This window comes from Marmota monax, unplaced genomic scaffold (assembly GCF_021218885.2).
Source record: "Marmota monax isolate L192 unplaced genomic scaffold, Marmota_monax_Labrador192_F-V1.1 WCK01_AAM20220418_F8-fsc00012, whole genome shotgun sequence".
Lineage (NCBI taxonomy): Eukaryota > Metazoa > Chordata > Mammalia > Rodentia > Sciuridae > Marmota > Marmota monax.
The window spans coordinates 14223259-14242330 of record NW_026695227.1 but is presented as its reverse complement, the minus strand read 5'-3'; the positions used below and the strand labels follow the sequence as shown (position 1 = coordinate 14242330).

Below are 19072 nucleotides of genomic sequence, written 5' to 3'. Positions count from 1 at the left end.
TACCTGAAAGTTCAAATTGTCTTGTTTATAATCCAGTTTCAGGTTTTTTGCCATGACATCATAAACACTAAATTGCATGAGTATAATACTTTCATTTTTAATTTCCTTATTCCATGGCTTGATTCTTCTCCAGAAATTTTAATCTTATATTTTAGAACTTTTTGGATACAGAAGCATTAACAAGTAATATAATGTAATAGGTTTATTTTAATATGAGTAATTTTATAAGAATAATACTATAAGGATAACAGATGACTTGCTTGTTGAATTTGACATTAGTATGCTACTGTGTGTGATTCTCTCTTCAATTTTTCTCATTTTTTGGTAAATAGATAATGTTGAAATTCCTATTTACTATGAAAGCAAGTTGCTAAACTTGTTTATAGTTTGTATTTGCTATTTTATGTAATTGGTGTTTACACTAATTCACTGCAGGTATTTAAAGATGCTGTTTGCTCTTTTCAACACTGTTTCATTTTCACTTTATGTAAATTATTTCAATTACATTATATTTGGGTAAAAAAAGCATTAACAAGAATACATTTGGAATAAAAAATGTTTTAAATTTCTAGATTAGTCATCTATGTTAATTCTGACATAAAATAATCATTAAATTCTTCATTATCTATGTGTAGCCAGTGGGGTTTTTTCTTCTTGTTTATTTTACTTATTTATTTTTGTGTATGTGGTGCTGGGAACAACCCCAGGGCTTCACATGTTCCAGGCAAACACTCTACCCTTGAGCCACATTTCCAGCCCTAGCCAGTAGATTCTAAATAAAGTTCATAATGCTATTGAAAATTATTGCATCTTTAAATAGTTTAATTACTGAGCAGACTATCCCATTATTTTAGCAAATTATGGTTGAATATATTTGGCCTCATTTTAAACAAAAAGCAAAATAAATAATTTCCTTATTTAGAAAGCAAAACCAAATCATTTTAAATGTTTTAAATTTTGCCTACAGGAAGAACAACATGCTAACACATCTGCCAATTATGATGTGGAACTACTTCATCACAAAGATGCACATGTAGATTTCCTGAAAAGTGGTAAGAGAAATTTTGAAGTATTATTTTGTAAGATCTGACATATGAAAGCATACTAAACACCTCTAAGAAGTTCTTCAGTAAACAAACATGAATGGCTTTAATTTATCTCTCTAAACTTATATGACAGTATTATTTATTAATGGCCATACTAATGTTGTGTAGAAGTTAGATGGGAAACAGTAGGCTAACTGAGCAAATATTCAGAAAGATCACCATGCCTTTCTCAAATGCACAAGTTTTTTCAAATGGTAGTTGTCATTTTTTTTTCCTGTAGGCAAGTGGCCTTAACAAAGAGAAAGAACAAGAGCAGACCTAAAGGAATGTTAGACCTACAGGTTGCCTAGATAAAAATTTTGAAATTTAAATTAGTTTTTTTCCTCTTAAAAATTTCTTTGAATCATTAAGTCTCATCTCCAAAACTTTGGTTTCTGTAACTATTTTGGTATGGTTTAAGGGAGAAGACTGGAGTTAGGACATAAGAACTTAGTTAAAGTTTTGCCATCAATTGGCAGGTCCCATATATTTCTAAACTTCAGTTTGCATACTTATAAATTAAAGATGCTGGATTAGATGAAGTGCAATATTCCAGCCAGTTCTTAAATTCAGTGAAATTTTAAGATTTGAAGGTCATTTTAAAAGCTTTTAGGCTTTGACATTTGGTTGAATCTGTAGAATGTTTTTTATGTAGATTGTGCTATTAGAGAATTAAATGGTTGACTTTGATCATGTTTGTAACTATTCTGAAGTATGATCATGAGCCAGTTGTAACATTTGTTCATGTCTAAGCAATCTTGGAGTTCATCTAGTGAGTGGCTAACAGAAAGGAAAAAAAAAACCATGTGAATGTAACAGTGTTTAACAAAAGAATGTAGAAAACTTTTTTTAAAAATATAATTTGTGGAAATTGCTAAGAACCTGTAAGGTGATGTCAGTTTTTAGATTATTTATTTTTAAAACTTGGAAAGAATATGTAAAGTATAATTTAAATGTTAAAATGTTGATAGTACAAAATATTTCTCTGGAATAGTTGTTAGCTTAACTTGTAGTTGTACATGTTAACATGTAGACACCATGTGTAATGTAGCAATGGGATTAGAGCACTGTGGGAATATGGAGGAGGCTGCTGATTATATCTCTGAGAGTTAGTTAAGCTGTACCAAGGAGGTGACAACAGAGCTGGAACTTGGTGATTGTAGGCTTCCAGTTTAGCCCATGTGTCTCTACTATGCTCCACATCTGTGTATTCTACCTTGAAATTGTATCTTATAGTTGTCTTTCAGCCATGAAAACTCAGCATGCTCAGAACAATTAATGAGCTTTGCTTCCTGAACTGGTCTTCTAATGTTCTCTCTTACAGTGGATGGCCCTGTCATCTTTGCAGTTGTATAAGGCATAAATCTCAGAATCATCTTTGAGATACTGGTCATTCTTCATATCTAATTCATCACCACATTTTCTTTTCTTTTTTGTTCTAGGGATTGAACCCAGGGGTGCCTAACCCCTGAGCCACATCCCCAGTCCCTACCTGCCCTTTTTATGTATTTATTTATTTTAACTTTGAGACAGACTCTCACCAAGTTTTTTAGAGCCTCACTTAGTTGCTGAGGTTGACCTTGAATTTGCAATCCTCCTGCCTTAACCTCCCTAGGATTATAGGCGTGTGCCACCATGTCCAGCCTCATTATCACATTTTCTTGATTTCATCTACTAGGTATCTTCAGTATTTTCACATCTGCATCTCTGCAACCATTACTGTCTCTCTAATGAAGTCTATTGTTTTCTTGCCCAACATCTCAATAGCAGTCTCCTAAAAGGTCTGTCTATATACAGTTTTCACCCTCCAGTAAGATGAATTTTCATAATGCTAATTCTGATCATGTTCCCATTAGCTTAAAACCCTCTAGTGCTTTTCTGTTGCCCTTGGGACAAAGACAAAACTATTTTAATGTCCTGCAAAGCTCTGCATTGTCTGGCTTCTCTGCCTTTCTATCTCAAAACATACTCCTCTCTGTTTCATCTGTGCAGACCTGATAATCTTCATGCTTTTTTCTCTCCATTTCTTTTAATTTCTATTCATCCTCTTAGAACTCATACCAGTCAAGGAAGTCAAGCAACATCTCCCTTGTGTTTTAGAATAGGTCAAATCTCTGTATTACAAGCACTAATAATGTAAATGTATCCTGTTCAAAGTTCAACTTCATAGATCCCTTGGCTGTGTTTCTCTTTAATAAACTTATAAGGATTTGGTAAAATGAGTTGTTAATTTTAGGTTCCTTAAGCCTTTGAGTATTTAACTATGTTATTTTGTCATGTAACGATGTGGGTAAGGAGGAATTATTGTAGATTCTTGAAATTTTTGCCAATGACATTCAGTGTACTAACCTGAAATGTTTAATTAATGAAAAGTTGGAGGGAAATTACATATTACTTTTAATTGTAGGTAATACCCATATTCTGCTTGGCATTTTTCTAGGGGACTTTATAAAAATAATGTTGTTTTTTTTTCATAAGTATGCATCTTATAGAGCTTAAACTCATTTTGAAATCTTGTTCAAACAATTAAAGTTTACGACCTATTTAGTAATACTAATGTTTCTTGACAAATTTTTAAAGGTGATACCCACTTAGGTGGCAGCAGTAGAGAAGGCCCGTTTAAAGAAACGATAACTTTAAAGTGGTGCACACCAAGGACAAATAACATTGGTAGGTATTTAAAAACAATTGAAAGAGAAAAGAACAAATCAAAAGATTGCTCAAGTATTATACAAAGATTGGTTAATTTCTTCTTGAATTTTTGATTTGTATTGGTTTAGGGACTCAAAAAGCAAGTTTTTTTTTTTAATTGTAGAAATGAATATTTCTTTATATTCTTTCAAATCAGTGTTTTCTTCTGTTTCAGAATTACACTATTGTACTGGAGCTTATCGAATTTCACCCGTAGATGTAAATAGTAGACCTTCTTCCTGCCTTACTAATTTTCTTCTAAATGGTAACTCTCATCCTTTAATGGTTTTGACTGAGATTATTATAAGTGAAATCGTTAGTAATATAAATTCTGGAAAGGTATTTGTTTCAACATAATCTAACTATGTATTTGCCAAAACTGTTCTAAACTTAAAAATCTGAAATGAAATAGCCTTTAACAGGTTCACTAAGGTTTAAAAAGTAAGATGATTTTATAAATTTCATATTTATTGTGTCTAAGTGAGTTTTATTTAACATATTTTTAAGTATTTTTATTTTCAAAAATTTGGACTTTGGAGTCTTAACTTTATTTTCTTTTTTAGAATCTAGAATAATATAGACCATTATAGCTTGATTGTTTTTTCCCCTAATGCTAGGGACTGAATAAGTCTAAAGTGTCAGATTCCATTTTATAAGTCTAAATTTTAAAAGCTCTTTGTATGATCAGCTAGGTTTTGGAATCATTGAACTAAGAAGTCAGTCTGTCCTTATCATAAAGCCTATCTCATTGCTATGTTAAGCACAATTTTAATTATCACCCTGTGTAAAATCAGATTTAATAATGTTTGGATATGTGAAGTAGGAAGTATTTATGATAATAGAAGTGATAAGGAGTTATTATAAAAGGCAAATTGAGACTGGGTCTTCTCCCCACATATCTTGTAGCATTAATAATCTGAGGATTATCCAGCAGTTTTCTTACTTTTCTTCTTAAATGTCCAGGAGAAAAATTATATGTGAACTTGAAATTGGTTATATCAGAAACCATTATACGTGTTTTGGAAAACTGTCCAAATTTCTGTGTAAGTTTGGAGTATCTGAAAATAAGCTATTGCTAGAATTCAGATTTTTAGTTATTGAAATATACTAAGTTAGCAGTGCTGGTTAAAATATGGGAATCAGTAAATAAAATGAAAAAAATCTAGACATAAATCTCAAGGGAATAAATAAATCTATTTGAATTTTATTGCTGATAGCATTCTTGCTTTTGACAGGTCGTTCTGTTTTGTTGGAACAACCACGAAAGTCGGGTTCCAAAGTCATTAGTCATATGCTTAGTAGCCATGGAGGAGAAATTTTTTTGCATGTCCTTAGCAGTTCTCGATCCATTCTAGAGGATCCACCTTCAATTAGCGAAGGATGTGGAGGAAGAGTTACAGACTACCGGATTACAGTAAGAATTTAATAAATGTTATGTTTTAAGTCTAATATCAATTAGCAAGTAGTTATTGAGTTCCTGTAATATGCTAAAATCTGTGAAAGAAAGAGTTTGGAAGAAGTGGATTGTTATTTTAAATAGTTGAACTTCCTTTAATACTTGATCAAAAGATCTACTTATCACTATGTAGTCTTCCATTATTGTATATTCAGTGAGAAGTATCTGGATTGTATATGGAAGTGTTTGGATTATACTAACACATTGGAATTATAGAGAAGGAAAATTCATGTGAACTGCTATTTTAGATAAAATTTAATTTCTAGTAATTTAAATGGTAAGCAAAAACTTTTTTTGAGTCTTTGTATTGCTACCACTTTGAAGTAACATTAATTTTTTTTTCTTATCGGGAAGAGCATACAAAGAAATAGTATTTTTGCTAGAATTTCTGTGGTTTTGATTCTGATTTTTTTCATTCTTCCTCCCATTTTCATATTTGATATTTCATGGCTGTCTGCTTTTTGAGGTAGTTATAAGAATTAAATATGATTTATGTATACAAATATACTTTATAAACCAGAGTGTATGTACTTAAAGTAATTGTTTTAGTAGGCCTTTCCTTTTTTTTTTAAACTAAAAAGAATGCTCATCAGTATTCATTGTGGAAAATATAGAGCTTGCAGACATCTAAAAGCAAAAGCAAAAACCTGTAAATTACCTACAATTCCATCATTTAGCAGTATCCACTGTTAACATTGTAATATTATGTTAAGGCTGTTTTTAAGGAAGCAAATTGGTCTTCTAATGTAAATAACTCATTCTTTTATATAATAGAAAAGAGTTAAATTATAGGAGTGAAATAAAATGAATGTTCCCGGGTTTTTAAAAAGGGAAAAAACAGCATGAATGTATTATGCATTTTGAGGCTTTCTTCATTTCCCTTGTATGAAGGCTGATAGGTTTCAAGTTTGAAAAAAGTGAGGTGAGGGGACAGCTGTTAGAAAAAGTGCTTTGTTGCAAATCACAGGAGAGAAGACATCAGGGAAAATGACTATTACGTGTAATCCATACTGAAACAGTAGAAATAGTTTCTAATTTTATCTTATTTGGTTATCATTAGGATTTTGGTGAATTTATGAGGGAAAACAGATTAACTCCTTTTCTAGACCCCAGATATAAAATCGATGGAAGTCTTGAGATCCCTTTGGAACGAGCAAAAGATCAGTTAGAAAAACACACCCGTTACTGGCCTATGATTATTTCACAAACCACCATTTTCAACATGCAAGCGGTAAGTGTATAATTTCACTTTTTTCCCTAAATTAGTTACATATTCTTTATAGAAACAAATTAGAAAATTTGTAATTTATACCTTTATCAAGCAAAGAATGTAATATGTGCGTTTGCTCAAGTTAAAGAATTAGTTGTTGAAAATTAAATAGTAGTTATAGATTATATCACCATGGTATTCTTTAAAGTCAATTTTAAAATCAAGGTCACCTAGATGCTTTGATATTTGTTTTTCAAGACAGATTCTCTTTTTTCTTTTAAAAAAAATCTAACAGGTAGTTCCATTAGCCAGTGTTATTGTGAAAGAATCTTTGACAGAAGAAGATGTGTTAAACTGTCAAAAAACAATATACAACTTAGTTGATATGGAAAGGAAAAATGATCCTCTACCTATTTCCACAGTTGGTACAAGAGGAAAGGGCCCTAAAAGGTAGCTTTTTTCCTTACTTTCCTTATATATCACATTTACTTGATACATAATGTTTCGTAAGATAATTTATTCTACGCATAAATTATATTTGAGGCTGTGTGTGTGTGTGTGTGTGTGTGTGTGTGTACACACGCATGTACATAATAATGGAGATATGATAGAATAGCAGACATAGATATATTGTAATTTAGAATTCCACCATTAGCTACTGGGGTAAGAGGGGAAACAAAACATATTTATTTCCTTTTACTGTTATCAGTAGCAAGTAACACTTCAATATTATTTAATGATAAATATTATTTAAAGAACATTTCTAAGAATGTTTTAAATCTTTCCCACAGAGACGAACAGTACCGTATCATGTGGAATGAATTAGAAACCCTGGTCAGAGCCCATATCAACAACTCGGAGAAACATCAAAGAGTCTTAGAATGTTTGATGGCATGTAGGAGCAAACCCCCAGAAGAAGAAGAACGAAAAAAACGAGGAAGAAAGAGGGAGGACAAAGAGGACAAATCAGAGAAAGCAGTGAAAGATTATGAACAGGAGAAACCTTGGCAAGATTCAGAGAGGTGATTTCTTAGCATTGATACAGCCCCACATACCTTTTGTTGTATCACATTCTATGTATAGCACATTCAAATTTCATTTAATATGTGTTTATTCATTTTATAACTATAGTCTTATCATTCTTAACTCCAGAAGATCATTCTTGGGTTTAAAAAGGTATGTGTTTACTCTTGGGGCAAAGATAATGTTAATTTTTCCTAAGTAGCTTCTGAAAGTCATAAACCATGTTTGTTATCAGTACCTGCTTAATGTGTTAAGAATTTCCAAAACAATTTTATTCTTTAGTTTCAAAATATTTAACTTCAGTGATGTGCCAGGTATTTGGCAAAAGATCTCTGACCTGAAAGAACATACAGTATTATGGGAAAATCAGGCAAGCAAGTCACTAATGACAGGAAAGTGGGAAGTGCTTATAAAATTAGGCACAGAATACCCTTGGGAGCACAGAAGAGCTTACAGTTTTAATTCAAAAACTTTCTTCAGTAGTACATTCTTTTCCCTTAGTTTGCGATTTATCCTGTGATGTCAAGGTAAAATTTGAAAAACAGTAATAAAGATCTATACGTAAAAATATCTTATTAGCTACATTCTTCTCTAAACTGTCTTACTTATAGGCTGAGAAGTTTAGTTTCCTCATAAAATCAGGCAGTCAATGAGATAAATGTTATAATGGAATTATAATTAGAAAATTCCTTTAAAATATACCCACCTTTTTATTACGGAACATTTCAAACATAAACATCTGTAGAACAAATAGATAACCATGATCTACCTTCGACAATTATTAATTCATGGCAGATCTTAGTTTATATATATGTATATTCACATCCACTACCCTCACCACCAACCTCATAGGCATATTTTGAAGCTAATTCTGAAACTCATACTTCATCCATAAATAGGTAGAACAGTTTTATTTTCTTTAACTTTAGAAATTTACTTTTTCCTTAGGGCTACTGAGCTTTTAAAACAAAATTGGCTTACTATACAAAGAGGAAAAAAAGTACTTATTCAGTTTGAACTGACCTTCAAATATACCTCTGAATATTTTGAAAGTGTTTTTATTCCTTGATGAAACTCAATAAAAGCTTGAAGTTAAGTTCCTAACTGTGAGAACTACATTTTCACAGTACATAGATTATAAAGCTGATAGTAAACTTCTTGATCATATTTATAATTTAAAACTATGAAGTATCTTCTAAAGATCCCATTATTTCTCACCTTTTTAATGTTATCTTCTGAAGTTTTCCTCTAGTTTTTCCTGTTTTACAGCCAATTCGTGAATTATTGCATTTTTATTATGAAGGAAGGGATATTTATGTTTAATTTGTTAAGTTCTCTTCCCTGGTTTTAGATTGAAGTTTCTGATTAGCCCCTGGATTTTGCAGAGATGGTTTAATTATTAAACTATTTGTAAACTTTTAAAATTTTAACTATATTTAATTTTTTGTCCCTCTAAAAGATTGAAAGGAATCTTAGAACGTGGAAAAGAAGAGTTGGCTGAAGCTGAAATTATAAAAGATTCACCTGATTCCCCAGAACCTCCAAACAAAAAGCCCCTTGTTGAAATGGATGAAACTCCACAAGTGGAAAAATCAAAAGGTAAGGTATAACTTAAGGTAAGGTAAGGTAACTATGTAAATTTTTTTCTAATTAAACTTAATTTCGTATAGTGTTATTTAATTTTGTTGTATCTTTGGGGAAGAGCTCCTAAGTATTGCTGGATTTTGTTTAGGAGATTCTCTGTTTATAGCCTTGGAAGATATAGGTAGTAAATATATTTGTCAGTAGTAAAAAAATAAAAGTCATGTTTTATCTCCATTAATGTGAAGCCTTTGGAAAGTTAGCAGTTTTACTATAAAGTTTATGCTATAAGAAATTCTAAATATGTAAATTTGAATCTGGTTATGTTCCTGATACTATCCTAAGTACTAGGTTACTGAAGACAGATTCTTCTCTAAACTGTCTTACTTATAGGCTGAGAAGTTTAGTTTCCTCATGTGTTCATTAAAGATATGATTCGGAATTGAGAGTTCCTGAAATCATTCGAGGTCCTAGTGATCTTGAGGGTAAACTAGGTTTAGGTTTAGTCCTTTTAGGATACATGGAAAATGGTATGCCATCATCAAACTGATGTTTTGCTACTGTGCCTCTTCTAAGGCCATAAAGATTTCAGGGCTGGCTATATTACCATTACTGGCAGTTCAACCTAGGGAGAAGTTGAGCTTGTTTGCTTTTTATATATTTTTGTCTTAGTACACATATTATGTGTTACATTTTTTTTTGGTTTACTAGCTTCTTTGAAATCAGAATTTGAGGTCACCCTTAAGGTAGCCTGGCCATATTTGCCTTTCAGGCATTTGCCAGAGTATGTTGAAAATAATAGGACTTAAATAAATGTCTATTGATGAATTGTCTTATTTCTTGTGGGCCCAAATATGTCATTGTTGATTAGAATGAGAAGGTTTACTCTTAATGGTATTGCTTGGAAAATAGAACTCTAAAAAGCATTATTCATACTGACAAAAATTGGAAACAGCCAAAACACATATTAGTAAAAAGATGACTATATGAAAGCGTGCCCAAGAATAATTATTGTCACAAATGCCTACTCTTCTCTCTTCGTCATGACTCCTTTTTCAGAAGGAAATCCCTAACTTCCTTCCTTTCACAGTTAAGTCAGATGCTGCTTCTTTGTGCTTCCATTGTATCCTAGGATTGCTGCTCTGGTAGCACTTCAGAGTATTGCATTGACATTGCATCCTAACATCCCACTTCTGCTAGTCTGAAATATTTTCAGAGCAGGGATTATTTTTAATTTACTCTTATATTATCAACCAGCACAGGCTCATTTATACTGAGTTCAGTTACTTATTGAATGAATGAGTAAATGAATGAATATGTAATAAGTTTAGGGGGTCAAAAGTAGGCTATAAATCCATATATACTATGATCTCAGTTTTGTTTAAAAAGTTTTCATGCACATATACACTGGTTTGTAACTTAGATGAATTATGAATTATCATCTATCATTGTTTGGAAATTAAATGGATCCCTGATGCTTTTTACCCTGGAAATATTGTGCAGAATGGACCATTATGAGAAGCAATCTGGTTGCAAATCCCTCTTTGCCCTTGAAACTTTCCATTTAGACTGATATTGGAAAAGCATTTATTTTTCCTTCCATTCTATTTTACCACCTAAATCATATGTCTCTTTTGATCAGCTACTTATATGGGCCTTTTATCATACCTTAGTTTCATTTCCTTTGGAAAATTACTTTTTAGTCCTCCCCAGTTTTGTGCCTGCTGTATACGTTGCCCTTAAGATTGTACTGTTCCAAATGTGCCCTCTAGATTTGGTGAAAATCTGTTCAACTTTTTTGTATGATTCAGTAACAGAATGTCATTTTGTTGATAGGCATTAAATTAAAGATCAAAATATTTACAGTTGTTAGAGCAGTAATAATATGGATTATTTTTATTTGTTCCTTTGTGTGTTTTATTGTATTCTGAATGCTACTGAATATGTATTAATTTAGTAATAAGAAAAAAAATAATTTTGTTTTTAAAATTTACTTTTTAAAAATGTATATGCAGTGGGACTCTCTGGTCTGCAGTTCTGTGAGTTTAGACATTGAATCTGCATGTAGAACAGTCCACCCCTGAGATTCCCCTGCACTGCCCCTTTGTAGTCATCACACACTGTCAATGACTGTCCCCAATCCCTGGTAACCACTGATGTGTGATTGTAATGAATTTAATACTGTTTTGCCTTTTGAAGTTTGCTTTGCCACATGGCATAATGCATTTGAGATTCATCTGTGTTTTGTGTATATATCACTAGTTTGCTCTTTTTATTCCATTTATTTATAAAGTATGTAATTAACTTTATAAGGAACTGTCATGTTATTTTTCAAAAGTAGCTTCGTCATTTTACACCTACACCAGCATTGTAGGAGACTTCTGGTTATTCTGCATCCATGTTAGCACTTGCTATTGTCAGGGTTATCTACTATCGTTATTTTAGCTGTTCTAATGTTCATTATTATTTTAGTTTACAGTCTTGTCTGACTAATGATGATGAGCCTCTTTTCATTTGCTTATTTGCCATCTGTATGTTTAATTTGGTGAAGGGTCCCTTCAAATTACTTGTCCATTTTTAAATTTGGTTGGTTGTTTTCTTATGGTTGCATTCTGAGAGTTCTTTATTTGTTCTAGGTACAAGTCCTTTGTTGGATATGTGATTTGCAAATATTTTTCCAAGTGTCCAGCTTGTCCTGTTAATGATGAATTTTGCAAAACATTAGTTTCTAATTTTAATGATGTCTGATATACCAATTTTTGTTTTTATTTTGCTTTTGGTGTTACATGTAAAGAAACCTAACTCTTATGAGTTCTATAATTTAGATTTTACTTTTAAAAGCCATAATCTATTTTGAGTTATTTTTATGTAAGGTGCAAAATATGGGTCAATATTCTTTTTGATCTTTTTTTTTCTTTTCAGTACCAGGGATTGAACTCAGGGCCTCAGGGCCTCATGTATGCTAGCCAGGTGCTCTGAGCTATATAGCTTCAGACTTTTTTTTCCCTCTCTTTTTGTGGTAATGGGAATTGAACCCCAGTCGTGTTCTACCACTGAGATACATCCCCACCTCTTTTTGTTTTTTATATTGAGTCATGGTCTCACTAAGTAGCTCATACTATCCTGTAACTTGCAATCCTTCTACCTCAAATCTCCCAAGCAGAGATTGGGATTACAGTTTTGTGCCACCATGCATAGTTTCAGTATTCATTGTGTGTGTGTGTGTGTGTGTGTGTGTACAGTGTCTTAATTGTTCCACAAGTGTTTATTGAAAAGACTGTCCTTCATTAAGTTGCCTTTGTATATTTATCAGAAATCGATTGACTCTCTGTGGGATCTATTTATGGATTCTCTTATATTCTGTTGGTCTGTGTCTCCTTTCACCAATCAGGGCTGTCATAATCACTACAACCTAAGTTTTGAAGTCAGATAGTGAAGAATCCTCTACATATTTTTTTTATTTTCTTTTTCAGAATTGTTTTGGCTATTGTAGTTCTTTTGTCTTATCATTTTCATTAGAAAATCTTGCTTGCAAGTTTGGCCCTTGGCTGGCATCTCAGAACTTGGCTTTTGAAACATTCCCTAGATGATAAAGTAATTTTTCCTTACATTTGAACTTAATACTAGCTTTTCTTCTGGAAGTCTAGAAGTTTGATTGTTGTGGCTAGACAGAGAATGCTTATATAATCAACCCCTGTGTAAAAACCCTGGACTCTTGAGTCTCTAACAGGCTTTCCTGGCAGAAATATTACACACATTTGGTTAAGTTTTTTTTTTTTCCTCTGGAGGCAGAGATCATGGGAAGGCTGTAAATGGAGTCCTCTAGTTTGTGTCTAATTTGTCTTTCCTTCTACTGATCTATCTGTATATTCTTACTCTGTTGCTGTAATAATTCTTAGTCATGACTGTAATTTCACCTTTAGACATCTGAGTTCTTCCAGGAGTCACTGAAATAGCTAGTACTCTTGGGACCCTGAAACATAAATTTTAGAAAATGATAAAGGTGCTGTTTCCTAATTGTGTAAAATGAACAATAGAATTAAAGGCAAGTTTATTAAACTTCTAAATTTTGTAGTAATACATTTTCTTACCTTTTTGTTTTTTCTAATACAATACCAGGGCCAGTGTCTTTATTATCCTTGTGGAGTAATAGAATCAATACTGCCAATTCCAGAAAACATCAGGAGTTTGCTGGACGTTTGAACTCTGTCAATAACAGAGCTGAGTTGTATCAACATCTCAAGGAGGAAAATGGGTGTGTGTTATTTATTTTAGAAATTGATTTTGTTAATTGCTTATATAGCTGTATTATTCACTATTTGTTGTGTTCAGCAATTTTTCACTATTATGATGAATTGATATGTGTTACCTACAAGGAATAAACAAATTAAATTGTTTGATTCTAGGTACTCATACCCACATTGCTTATGACCCTGAAAGTACAGCATTATTTTTTTCAGTGCTTGGTAAGCATCATAGAGAGGGGAAAACTATAAAGAACACATAGTATGCAATACTTAATCTGTATAAAATAACAAGGGGGAAATATTTTCCTATCCAGTAATACAATATTAAAAATATTGATTGTTTTAATAAATTTTTTAGAAGAAATTCTCTTAAAATATATTTGGTGAAGGAATTCTTAATGGAAAAGGAAACAAATCCTTGACTGAATGATAGAGATTTTTTTTCCCATATATTTGCTTGGAGAAGGGAGAGTGATAGGAAAAAACTGGTGGCCTTTGAAATTCAGCCTTGGGAAAGTCACTTAATCTCTCCAGGCTGTTTTTATTTATCTGCAAGATAAGGAAATTGGGCTAACTCCCTAACTTTAATCCTTTCCTAAAGTGCTCATGTTCTGTTCTATGAATAAATATATTAGATTTTAGTTTCCATCTACCAGGTAGATAATTAAGTGGAAAAAATATGGAAAGTTAATGTTTTAATTTACCAACTCATTTTTGTCTCTTCTATTTTTTTTTAGGATGGAAACAACAGAAAATGGAAAAGCTAGCCGTCAGTGAAGAGTGACTTGAAGAAATTTAGTATATTGAAAAAATATTTTGGGCAAGAATTTGATATAAGTAATTTTACAGCAAGATTGTATAGCTATGTTGCCTGGACTGGTTTTTACATTTTTAAAATATTTCAACAACTATCTTTTTTGTACTAATTATAAAATTGGCATATAAGTCAAAAATATACATTTGAGATTTGTCCTTCCAACTCACACAAGTTTATTTTACGGTAAAAGGTGTTCCCTCTGGAAATGTTTTTTAAAAAAATTCTTAGGCTTCTCTTTGCCAAATAAAACTATTAAAAATCTGAAATGCAAAATACTGGGAGTAGTTACTTTAGAAAAAAGTATTATTCATTTAATAACGGACAATCCTTAGAAATTTATAGAGTTTAAGTAAGATTTGAAATCTTACATAAAATTTTACTGTTATTCTGCATCATATATAGGGTGCTCTTCTAAGGAAGAATGTTTTGTTTATTTTGAATTATTTTGCCTTTGTATTGGTGGGCATGTATGTGTGTGTATTTTGGTCTTTTTATTCCTCTGAAATTCATGGTTTATGTTAAATGTTTTGTAAACCTTCTTCCTGTACTGCTTCATCTGGAAGCTTCTAACATGTTGTAAGAGACATGTTATTTTAGTGTCAAACACTATTTCTAGGTTTCTCAGTTTTTTTCCTTGAGTATTTATTAGAAAAGGAGAAAGCTTTCTGTGTTGTTTTTCTATAAGGGAATCTTATGTCCAGAGTTAATGATTGAAGGAATCAAAGTTATCCCATCAAGAACAGCTGCACTTTCAATTGTATTGAGAGTCTACTCTCTTAAAATCTTATTTATTTATTATTTTAGCTGATATTTTAATGTTATTTTATTAAATTTTTATTGGTTCATTTCTTTTTTTTAAATTTTTTTAAACCTTTGCAATCTTTTTTTTTCTTTTTTTCCCATATATTTTTAAAATATATGTGTGTGTGTGTGTATATATATATATATATATATATATATATAGTTTAGTTGAAGCTGGACACAGTACCTTTATTTTATTTATTTATTTTTATGTGGTGCTGAGAATCGAACCCAGTGCCTCGTATGTGTTAGGCAAGCGCTCTACGGCTGAGCCACAACCCTAGGCCTTCCCATAGTTTTTTTAAATTCTTTTTTTGTTGTTTTTCCTTTGCTTTATTTATTTTTATGTGATGCTGAGGATCGAAACCAGTGCCTCACACGTACGAGGCAAGCACTCTGTAACTGAGCTACAACCCCAGCCCCATTCCCATATATTTTTATAATTATAATTTAAGGCATAATTTTAGAGGTCCTCTAACCACATGGTATGTTTGACAAACTAGTATATGCAGCCATAAATGCTATGAGATTTTATTCCAAAAATTCCGAGAGTATTTGAATATTATTCAGAATCAGTATATGGACATGTAACAATTATCAATACAATTTATATAGATTTATTAATCTATAGATTGATTGACATTGATGCATCATATAAGAATTATGAATCAGTCTGAAAAATACAGAGCTTGCTTTTGGAAGGACCATTACAAATTAAATGTCTGAGTTCTCAAAATTCACTTATATTCCTGACTAAACAGTGAACTAAGGTACCTTTATTTCTGGGCAAAACAGTATGTGATATTTCATTTGAGGTTGTTTTATGAGGCACTCAAGTTATTTGCTTTGATGTTTCTGGCACATTTCAATTAAAACCATCAGTATAATTTCACATGTGGGAAACAAAAGCATTCAGATACTAATTTGTTATGGATATGCTGTCAAAGTGAGCAGATTTAGAAAATCCCATATTATCATAAGGATTTGGAGCATTAGACTTAAGAAAGCAGAATCTGAATTTGTATTTAGGAAGTTTGATTAAGATCTTTATTTCAGTGATAATTAGTAAACATAGGGGTCTGGGGTTGTGGCTCAGTGGTAGTGCAGTTGTCTGGCATGTGTGATGCACAGGGTTCAATTCTCAGCACCACATTAAAAACAAATAAATAAATAAAGGTATTGTGTCCATCTACAACTAAAAAAAAATTTTAAAAATTAGTAAACAGATTGAACCATGTGAAACTACCACTTAAAAAATTTCTTTTTGTTGTAAATGGACATAACATTATTTATTTATTTATTTTTATGTGGAATCCAGTGCCTCACATGTGCTAGGCAAGTGCTCTATCACTGAGCCACACCCCCAGCCCTGAAACTACCATTTTTATATGTAAAATATAATGAGGGCTGGGGCTGTAGCTCAGTAATTAAGTACTAGCATCGCAAGTGTGAGGCACTGGATTTGATCCTCAGCACCACATAAAAATAAATAAAAGAAATTATGTCCATCTACAACTAAAAAATATTTTTAAAAACATAATTGAATATTGACAATTTTATATGGTTCAATCTGCATATTTGTCTTTATATCCTATCTATTCAATGGAAACTAAATTTAACAGCTTGTATATATTGAAACAAGTTCTTCATAGTTTGGCACAGTGATACATGCCTATAATCCCAGCGGCTTGGGAGGCTGAGGCAGGAGGGTCACAAGTTCAAAGCCAGCCTCAGCAACTCAGCAAGGTTCTAAGTAACTCAGTGAGACCCTGTCTCTATATAAAATACAAAAACAGGCTTGGACTGGGCGCAGTGGCTTACTCCTGTAATCCCAGCAGCTTGGGAAGTTGAGGCAGGAGGATCTTGAGTTGAAAGCCAGTCCAGGAATGGTGAAGCACTAAGCAACTCAGTGAGACCCTGTCTCTAAATAAAATACAAAAAAGGGCTTGGTATGTGGCCCAGTGGTTAAGTGCCCCTGAATTCAATCCCCAATACCAAAAAAAAAAATTATTCCTAGAAAAAAGGTGTAAACTTACAACCTGTCTGATTAGAGATTTTTATATTTATAATGTTTTAAATGAATTCCATAACTGTTTTGAATCATTCAAAAAGGAAAAGATCCAAGGAAGGAAAGGATACTGAGTTAAGTGCCTCTATAATTACTTCTTAAGTAAGGAATGGGGTAATAAACTATTTGGAATATTAAAAGGAAAAAAAAATATTCTTTTGTTTTAAAATACAGTCAGCCTACTGTATCCTTGGACTTAACTACCCATTGATCAGAAATATTTTGGGGAAAAATGGCATCTGTACTGAATGTGCTTTTTTCTTGCATGAATCTCTAAATAATAGAGTATAACAGCTATTTATATAGCATTCACATTGTATTAGATTGTATAAGTAATCTAAAAATGATTTAAAGTATGTGGGAGTGTATATTTATATAAAATACTAAATCATTTTATATAAGGGACTTGAGAAGCCATAGGTTTTGGTGTCCCCAAGGATTGATGGAGACCTGGAACCAATCACTTAAGGGTACTGAGGGATGACTGTGGATAAAATAATTTACCCTAAATTCAAGATAGCCTTGGGGATCATGTTTAAAGAGTAGAATAGAAGGGAAAATGAAAGGGAGGTAAGGATAAAGAAGAGCTGCTGGAACTGAAGAGGATCAAGACAGCCAGGGGATGGGATATGCCAACCAACATTTTGTTAATGACTTCCAAAAAGCCATTTCCTTGGTATCCTGGAATAGAAACTAAATTGCAGCAATTGAAATGTTATTGGAATGAAGTTAAAAGTAGATAGTGATGAGTGTTGTCAAACTCATTCTGAAAGATGTCTTTGCTTATAAGGTAACTTGGTAGAACTGAGGGAGGATTTATTGTTTGTTTGTTTGTTTTTTGGTGGTCCTTTTTTAGGTGAGTGTGATGAGCTTGTTTATAAGTTAAAGGTAAAATATAGTTGAGAGGTAAAGATTCCTGTAATTCTTTGTCCATACATAGTAGAACAGAACTTTTAAGACATTGCCATATTTTTATTGTTAAATTAATCATATGCTGAGGATTATAATACGGTTTTTGTTTTCTGTATATAACTCTTTTCTCATTTGAAGATGCTATTGCCAATGGTGGAACTATTTAACCATAATGGATAAGTCCTTACAAGATTTGTTTATGGTAATGGTGGCCAGGGTGACAAATTTATAATGAACTATCCAGGTTTCCAAGGGGAAATAAGTGATTAGAATTCATTGCAGTTAACACAGTATGAATTATTTATCACTTATCTTTTGATAATTTGATTCAGCAAGTGTTAATCTAATTTCTAAATCAACTAGCTGTTTCTCAAACAGTTCTTGCTATATGTGGATTTCCGACAACACGCGACCTTTCTTCTCATTAATGAGATTCATTTCATAATGGAATAGGAATTGATGTTTTAGAAGTTGAGAAGTGGTTGCTCTTGTTTCCACATATATTTTCTTTGTAAGGTAGATGCTGTGAAGAGTGGCACACTTTTCCATAACTGAGGTGAAGGTAGAACTTTGTACTCCAAGATGGGTGGTTTTCAGGGCCTTTGCATACCTGTTTCTTGGTAGTATTATCAAGGTTTTTCCTTAAAACACCAGGGACTGAGGAATTGGTATACTTTCTGACAGCGCCAGAACTTTAATAATATAAGGGCTGTTTTCTATGTTAGATGAGTATAGAATGCTATTTTCAATTAACAACCCATTATCCGACTCCAGAATAAGCAGATTCTACTCTATGTGATGTTCTCAATTGTACCAGTCTTGTATTCTAGGTGAAGTTTGGTTGGACATTTCCACCAGGACGCCTTCATTTAAATATTTCTTCCTGAACTGTTCTGTTTGGAAACCATTCAAAGAATTGCAACACATATGTCTATGTTGGACCAGGATTTAATAGTAGAAACTGGTTTCAGGAGAGTTAATACAAATTACCCAGGGTTATGGGAGTTTAGATGACAAGCAAGTTTTGCAAAAAGCAAACCAATCCTCTCTTTCATGAATGTGGAGAAACTTATTCACAGAATATAAGTGAGGCAGGGAGCCTTGGGGAGCTTCAGGTCAATGGTAAAACATATCTGAACATCCAGGCCCCCAGAATCAGTGCACAAAGAAATTCCCAAGGG

The 19072-nt window shown here is 32.3% G+C and overlaps 1 protein-coding gene across 5 annotated transcripts in view; it reads left to right on the top strand.

Annotated features, from left to right (window-relative positions):
• The window catches only part of Ints13 (integrator complex subunit 13), a 29332-nt gene extending 14949 nt beyond the window's left edge, over nt 1-14383 (top strand). For 3 of the 5 annotated variants that reach the window (XM_058576298.1, XM_046435800.2, XM_058576299.1), the window contains exons 8-17: nt 968-1052; nt 3666-3755; nt 3934-4041; nt 5012-5190; nt 6293-6463; nt 6738-6892; nt 7234-7464; nt 8925-9064; nt 13166-13301; nt 14031-14383. In XM_058576298.1, coding sequence (XP_058432281.1) covers nt 968-1052; nt 3666-3755; nt 3934-4041; nt 5012-5190; nt 6293-6463; nt 6738-6892; nt 7234-7464; nt 8925-9064; nt 13166-13301; nt 14031-14070 — 1335 coding nt within the window. In that variant the 3' untranslated portion in view covers nt 14071-14383. Of the gene's footprint in view, nt 1-967; nt 1053-3665; nt 3756-3933; nt 4042-5011; nt 5191-6292; nt 6464-6737; nt 6893-7233; nt 7465-8924; nt 9065-13165; nt 13302-13452; nt 13531-14030 lie in introns of those variants that run through there. The other 2 variants (XM_046435804.2, XM_058576300.1) reach the window with 2 other exon arrangements.
• The last annotated feature ends 4689 nt before the right edge of the window (nt 14384-19072 follow it).